The following is an 8,724-nucleotide window of genomic DNA, read 5'->3' on the forward strand; positions in this document are numbered from 1 at the left end:
TAATTCTCTACCGTTGAATAAACTTAATAGCCTCATTAACACATTTTACTCAAATTTTCTATTTTGGTTTAAACGACCTACTTGCTAAACTCGTAGGTGCGTAAAACTCTAACAGCCAGTTATAAACTGTAACCCATATATATGTATGTGATTAAGTACATATATATAAACGATTATAAGTGTTAAACTTTACGCAATTGACGCCTAATTTACTGCTATTAAAACCATCATTAAAGATTAAAATATTCGCATTTTTAATGCAATTATTCTTTCCTCTGAAAAAAAAGCACTTAAATTATTTATTACTTCCTGTTTCCGTCTATGCTAATTATTCAATCATATTGTGTAATATATCCTTTGGCCTTGATAGTGAAATCGTTACTAATTTATTTTACATTAAGAAATCAATTTTAAATACGAAATAATTTTTTTTATAGAAAAGCTTATGCCACCGCCTTTCATTGAACTTGAATTCTAAAGCATTTGAAGGATTTTCGAAACATTAGCAATAAAACGAAAGGTCCGAAGGATATCATAGAAAAAGTTTACCTTGCTGCATGCGTGTTTGCATATTTGCATAAGTAACACCGTAGTAAGAACAGTAAATTGAAATAAAAAATTTTGCAGGAAATATACGGATTGATTTCATTAATCTCCACCCACCCACAAATGTCAACAGCTACCTCAAGTGCTTTGTTGACATAAAATCATAAAAATAATATTCAGCAAAAAATATCAGTAATCCTAAGATGGATATACTGGATTACTTGATATGGATGTAATAAAAAAATTAGAGTTAATTATTTAACGTTTGAATATTTTATAATTAAGTAAAATTGTATCTAATAACAATAGTTGTATATATTTTGCACATATATATATGTAACCATGGTAGGGAACTGCTTCACTAAACGACCTAGCTAGGTTTGTTAGGGTCAAACTTATTTGAGTACCTGGTCACAGGGATATCACAGGAAATTGTAGGGCAGACGACCTAGACAAGACAGGTGCTCTTCTCCCTAACAATAACCTCTCTGATATAGGCGTTCCACTTGCTACAGTTAAACTGGCAATCATACAAAAATACCTGAGCATAGCCAAGCAATACTGGGCTGACGAACCTCAATGTCAGATTTCTAGGTTGACTTGGCCGAACTTAGACAAGAAAAGAACTAGTCAGCTACTTCAACTAAGACGGAACCTGCTCAGCTCTACGTTATCTGTGCTGACGGGACACTGCGTAATAGGAAGGCACGCTATGAGACTGGGTCTCCCCTTTAATGACTTTTGTCGAGGTTGTGGTTCTGAGGATGAGGAGAAGACTGTACTTCATCTCATGTGTCAGTGCCCTTCCCTAGCCAGAAGAAGATTAAAAACCCTTGGATCTCCTATTCTAACTGACCTGACTGAGTTGACATCCTGTAATGTTAGGGACCTAGCCAAGTTTATAGAACTGTCAAGTTGGTTTTTCTTTACCTAATAGGGGAGTCGTTACCTTTCTTTCGACGTTGAATGTATACTGATTACAATCTTTATATAAATCAACGTAACTCCTGTGGTACCACAAGGGGCCATTATTTGTGCTTAAGTGGGCTTTTTGGGATGCTAGGCCGCCACTCCAACCAACCAACCATGGTAGGGAACATTTTTCATATCAATTCTTCAAAACGATTTCGTGGCAATTAATTTTGTTCAAGTCTCTTCGCTTCAGGGCCTATGTCTCTTTACTACAAGTTGCATAAATCTTATTCAAAAATGTAATATTCTCTGCATATATTGTTACTGTGGTTATAGCCGCCAGGGCTTTGCTTGTGTAGGTCCCTTTAGCAATTATTAGTCTAACTCGACCATTGGCTCCGGAATAGTGTTGTTTTTTTTGTAAACAACACTTTTTGATTTAGAAAGCAGATTACATGAAAGGATCTACAAACCGAATGATGAGTTACGATGTGAATAGTGGATGGTAGATTATGAAGAATGGGTGGTGTTTACCGGACGCGACCAGAAAGTCTGAAGACTTACTCCATATTTATGTTTCAAAAGTTTTTTATCACGATAATATTTCTATTAAGAAATGAGTGAAAAAGAAATATATTGTTACGTACGTTTCGGATTTGGCGTCGTCGTTCGCAATCGCTGGATCCCGATAAACAATTAAATAGTTGAGTCTAGTTGTATATAACCGCTTTATTGCTCTAAATTTTAGCAATCGCCAATACACAATTCTCTCTAATAATAATAATAGAATACAATTTATTTTCCAACTATCTATCATATACTTAGAAAACTATTTCTAATTTCATTTAGTTTCTAAATTCATAACAATATATTTATTTCCACGGATAACGCAAAAATAGACTAGGTACTTAGTAAGTGCAGAAATATTTTTGCCATTCACAGATTAAAATTACTCTCTTTGGCTGCCTAATAAAGCCACAGTTTTAAAGACCAGTCTTAGAGGTCTTTGTCGTAGACCGCGTGCCTTATGGAAGACATGTGGGTTAATAAAAAATCACATCAAGGATGAATGACAGGTTGTCATTTTCATTGACAGTCAATTAAAATACTTCAATCTTTCGCCATTAAATGAAAATTGGTAAGACAATGTAGGGTAGAAATCAGAGAGAAAAATCGATTAGCGTATATCATTCTTATATGGGTTCCCAGTCATAAAAAAAAAATTGTAGACAATTAAAATGTAGATAGTTAGCCTGGTTTTTGTTTTCTTTGGATGTGTCCTTAAGGACACCGTGTGTATATATATATGTAAATTATTTACTAGGACCTCTTTTTTCAGCTTCACCTTAAGAAACAAATTGTACCTATACTTAACTTCTCTAGAGTTTCGTAATTTTTTTAATATGTCATTATATGTTTTCCCTCTATTTATTTTTCCTTATAAGCAATATCGATTAATTTTTTACTTTCTTATTATTTTTTTCAGCACTGCTGATTTCTTAAAAGTTATATTCTTTCTATTTAGAGAATAAAACTGTTTTGTCTGTATTAATAGTCTGTATTCTAATATTGTTATAATAATTATATTTCTGAATTCCATTTCAGCCAAACCCAATATATAATAATAACAGAGTCTATAGACAGTTTGTTGATGCTCACACTTAAAAGGAAAGCTGCCAATTTAAAAAAAGATGAGGTCTACAAAAGTCAATTTGGTCTGAAGATTCAACAACATCCTTTCATAATATTGTTGCAAAATCCCTCAGTCAACATGAATGACATTGGAAATAAAATTAAAATGATCTGCACGCATCATGACTCGCAGTAAGTATTCAATTTCTATTATTCTACAAAAAATGTAAACTAATATATATATTTTTTAGGATAAGGGATATGAGCATTGAATACCTACGTCCAGTATTTCTCTATATACTTTGTAATTCACAAAATTTATCAGATTCCAAAACAATATGGACTATTCTATTATCGTTATGTAAAACTAATCGAGATGCACATGCACTTGTCCTAGAGGTATTATCATGGAGCAAATTATGTTCAACAGCGACTTGTCTCTTTACGAGCATACTTCTCACCGAAGCAATTGATTATTTCCTTAGTATTAAGGATATATCATTATCAGTTGATTTATGCATTTATCAAGCTTTAGTTGTCAATATACTTATGAAGTATGGTATAGATCCACGTCCAAGTTTAAATTCTTTACTGCGTGTACTTCATTCAGCTCGGGAACACACCCAACATCATTACAATGTTTTACTTATATTATTTGCTGATGGTTTGCATATATTATCGCCGTTCTATCTGCCCGAGTTATTGCGAAACATTGCATTTATCGTTGTACAGGAGAACTGTGGGAATCAATACATTCTGAACATGTGTCTTGATGGTATCATCCAGTGGATGTCTCAGACTGCATTCATACCCCCAGAAGGCATGACGCTGGCTCATCAAATTATAAAGAAAATTTTATCACTATCCAATAACACTAGCTCTTATGAGAGTCCAACACGTACCAAAGAACTAAAACCAGCACAAATACGTTATTTCCATACAGATATTGCAATTGCTTTTGATTTAGCCAATTTGGTAGAATCATTTGATGAGTCCGAATTCAAGGATGTATTTAATTTTGTTGATACACTCAATGTTAAATCAAATACGGCTTTTTGTGAACGTTTGCATTTATTTCTGCGTGCGCTGTTCTTATCGCATGAGCCTTCAATTGATTGTTGGTTCAAAATCTATGAATCATTGCTGGAAATAATCAAAATTAATAGCAACATTGCTTATGATTTTCTAATGACTTACATATTTAAATTAGCACATGAACATAATCCGGAAGTGCAATTGGAATTACTGCGTGGTTTGCCTGGTTTTGCAGTATCCAAGGTACGTTTGTTTAACGATTTTATCTATCTAAGGTTTATTACAATAAGAATTATATATAATTTAGATCTTAAGTTTTTAAGTTATAACATTACTTTACAATTAAAAATAATTTAATTAATTCCATTATTCTAATTATTCTATTAATTACGATTTCCATCCAATATGACACAGGAAGTGAACTTGTTAATAAACTTCCACAGCAAATTAACTAAACTACAAGTTTAAATATAAAAGTCAAATATGATTTTAAGTTAAATGGCTAATGAGCACTGACTCTTAGCTTCAAATTTGACAGGGTACGACCCTTAGGCCTTGCAGTCTCAAAAAATTATTTACAAATAATTATATATAAGAAATAATTCCAAGATCACTGATGATGGGTTTTTGGCAATACTCGAAACAGCTATATGGTCAGCCATAATTAGATTAAATAAATAATAAAAAAGTTTGTTGTTGTAATTCACTACTGTTCAAAATACGTCTCTATGAAGAAACATGGTTTCTTTCATCATAAATGACTTTAAAAATCAATTTTAATATTTCTTTACCATTATAGGACAATGTTCCAATGATTTTGAGCACTATTCGTAAGTTAACTACAGAAAATGCGTCGTTCTGTTTGGATTTATATATGCGTTTATGGCGTGTGGATCCACGTACATACACATTTCTCTGCAAGTTGTTATCACTGCCTAATAAAAACAAAGATTGGGAATTTATTGTTACAAGGACTAACACGATTAAAGAGATATGCAACGAGAAGTAAATCATATATATTTAAATAGTTCTATATATCCTTTTATATTAAACAAATATTTTTTTATATTATTGCAGACCAACACAACATGGAGCAGATTTTGTTGGTATACTATCCGAAACTCTTACTTCAAACTCTGATGAAGCAGGCGATTTGCCAACATCTCTAGCACTGGATGCTATAACTTTACTTTGTACTAACGATGTTATAAATATAACATCTGCATGGAATGTGTTGAGTAATAAATTTCGTCATGAAACACGTCCACGTTCCTTAAGATCATTATTTCGATTTTTTGCTCGTATTCCTTCACTGCAAACGCCCACCGATGATTATGAAAAATTGGTTGATGAAGCCTTAGAACAGCTATGGAAAACTATAAGCCATCCAGATTCTAAATCTGATTTGGTAAAAGAAGCATTCTCTGCACTTAAAGATTATGATCCCAGTTCTATGTTGACACTACGACATATACCAATTCAATATCGTCAACATATAAGAGCAGTACAAGAGTATATAGGTTCCAGTGGGCGTGAAGTTGTGGATTTACAAAGAGATCGAATACCTGGTGAATGTTGGGTACAAGTACTTCAGCAAATGCGACCAGATTGTGGTGGAGCGGTAGCAGACTTAATAGCACATTTTATATATAACGAAATTAATGAATATCGCAGTGGGGTGTATCGATTGCCTGAGGGTAAACCAGAACCCAGAAAGTTGACACAATTAACCAAACATAGTCCATTACGTGAAATTATCAACTATCTAGTGCATCAAGCACAATTGGGGGATCATATAACAGAACCACATGTTGTAACTAATGCATTGCGTGCAATATCGAAGAAGTTTCCAAAACCCATACCGCCAATTGACTGGAGTTTTTTATATAGTTTCTTTCATATCTCATTTGATACACGAAAATACTGCATACTTATTGCAACAAATCAAGTACTTTACTCTGGTACCGCTAGGCGTTTATTAGAGAACTTTCTCTTGGACTTTGAACCCAACTGCTTTGAGGAAGATTTACTTTTGTTATTCTCTTTGCTACCTGACATTAGTGGTGGAGTTAGTTTACAAATTACTAAAAATTTTGCGGAGAAGGTGTCTGTGTACTGTTTCAAAGAATCGCAATTAAATGGATTTGTTGAAGGTAGTAAAATTATGTGATATATTTTTAAAATCTTAACTAACACAACTTTTCATATCTTAGGTTGCCTATTCGAAAAATTTCTTGATAGTGTCAAATATATATACAGCAAATGTGATTTACCAGAAGTGCTAGATGTTTACACATTAATCGTAGAACGTCATATGGATTCCATGGATTTGGATTCTAGAGTAAGTTATTTAACGCATTATGTATAAGATATACAGTCGAAACTGGTTGCAACGATATTGTAGGGATCGATCCAATCCGGTCATTATAATCGATAGGGTTTATAAGTGGTGATATTAATCAAAACAAATTTTTAGAAGTAATAGTAATAACTCGAAGTTTATTCATTTTATTTGAATTTAAGGAACGGTCGTTAAATTCTGTTGGATGTTGTTGCTGTAGACCATAAAGATCTATAAAGCAAAAAAAAAGGAAAAAGAAAAAATTAAAAAGACTTAAATAGTAGTATGAGAGGGAAGGTGATTATAATCCAAATCAAAGCGTATAAATTTCCACAAATTGTTTAAGCCGTCTCTCATTAAATAGATGTAAAATAAATAATATCAGAACTCATTCAAATGTCATTAATACCTTTCCAAAAACTCAATTACCTCTCTATTGCTATTAATATTATTCGAATTATTTTGCTAATAAGAATATACGAATATGTATGAAATGGTTGGAACAGTTTGAATAAGCGGCTTGCATTAAATAATTTAAATGTTTCTAAATATTTGAATAGATGAAATTTTGATATGTATACTAATATGTATTGCTCATATTAGGATAATCGACATTGACAGCTCTACTCCACACATATATAAACCAAATCAATCTAAAATTTGGCCTATACTTATGTCAACATTTCTTCATTTAGTCGGAAATTGAATTCAAGTCTACTGACTCGAAAACAATATCTGGAAATATATCCTGAAAATATAATCTCTAAAAGTATACTGAATCTATATGTAGACTTAAAATTCTTTCCCCTAGAGCCTACTAATAAGCTCTTATCCCACAATCTTTGAATGAAGCAAAATATATAACATTGCGAATTGGTCCCAAGAACGGCCAGGTCTATGCCCCGGAGCCACTTGTCGCCAGCTACGATCAAGTGCCTTTCAACACCTCCTAAAAGAACTTCGCAAGCAGGTCCCAGCGGGTTACAACAACATCAACATTAGCAGTAAATCCTCTTATATTTTAGCATATTGCACAACAAAAACAAATCTATTCTATATTGTCGGAGAAAAAAATATTATTGTAATAATTAATACTAATAATAATAATAATAATAATAATAATCTTCCTATTTTAGCTTTTTGAACGTTATACTGAAGTTGTTTCCTGTTTACCTGTTGTTACTATTGATGGTCTCACCTCACCAGCTAACTGGTGGGAAACGCCAATTGGCAAACTAAAGAAAGCCACAATTATACGCTGCTATTTAGTGCTCTACAATAGCAAACTGGCGAATCAGCTACATTGGTTAACAACTATTATAGACGCATTTGCGACGAAACGTGAGGAGCATCATTTTCTATTCCGACATTTAGCTGCTACACTCTATGCTTTCAATAGTGATGAGCAAAGTTCCAGTTGGGTTATGGAATTACTGCTACAAATTCAAAATCTGTTGGCGGAATCATCAAATAAAGAAAAACTTGAAAAGGCGTTATTCATCATAGACGTTTTAATATTAACTGTGGATGTACTTTCCGGTTGCGGTGTATTATTGGGCAATTTAGATATTGTCGCTACAACATATAAAGCGCGCAATGAAATATTTCCAGAAAGCCTGCAACTGTTGTGCGATCATGTTTTCTTTAAGGATCAAGAAGTTAAAGTAAGAGTTATAATAATCTTATCAATTAAATTGTCTTTAAGGCTATTTTTTTTCCAATATAGATCTATGAATTTGTGTATAATCTTTATAAAAATCCTGCTATTCCTGATTCGTATGCAACTATTTTTAAGGACGCGATCATATGTTCACGCAACAAAACTTATTTTGAAACGAAGAGTATCTGGACCAAATACGTTGGTATGCGTAGATAAAGTCTAATAGAACGTTATAAATGTTGATGATTTGTTTTATAAATATTTATAAAATGTTAACTTTTTATGATTGTTTGTTTTATAAAAACTTATACTTTAGCTGCCATTCTGAATTTATATTTTTTTAATAAAAAAAGCTTAAGGCTAATATTTTATATAGAAACACATATTTTATAAATGCAAAAAAAAATTTTTAATTAAATATATGAAGTTGGAATAAAGTACTTACACAAAAACAATTATTATTTAATTAATTTCATTTAAATGAATTACTTTTCTAACACTTTCAAATCAAAATAAAAAACAATTCGTCAATTTCTTCACATCCTTGGAGCATAAAACAACTATTCTGAAACTGAACTGAAAAGAGAAATGAAAAGAC

The 8,724-nt window shown here is 32.2% G+C and overlaps 1 protein-coding gene across 1 annotated transcript; it reads left to right on the plus strand.

Moving 5' to 3' along the window:
* Positions 1-749: 749 nt before the first annotated feature.
* LOC119674857 (focadhesin-like) lies at positions 750-8,441 on the plus strand. Its single transcript, XM_038086014.1, has 8 exons — positions 750-778; positions 3,064-3,282; positions 3,342-4,368; positions 4,925-5,130; positions 5,203-6,278; positions 6,339-6,466; positions 7,603-8,130; positions 8,193-8,441. The coding sequence occupies exons 1-8, from the start codon at positions 750-752 to the stop codon at positions 8,340-8,342; spliced, it is 3,363 nt and encodes a 1,120-aa protein (XP_037941942.1). The 3' UTR covers positions 8,343-8,441.
* Positions 8,442-8,724: the final 283 nt, after the last annotated feature.

The sequence above is a fragment of the Teleopsis dalmanni genome, chromosome 2 (genome assembly GCF_002237135.1).
Source record: "Teleopsis dalmanni isolate 2A chromosome 2, ASM223713v2, whole genome shotgun sequence".
NCBI classification, from domain to species: domain Eukaryota; kingdom Metazoa; phylum Arthropoda; class Insecta; order Diptera; family Diopsidae; genus Teleopsis; species Teleopsis dalmanni.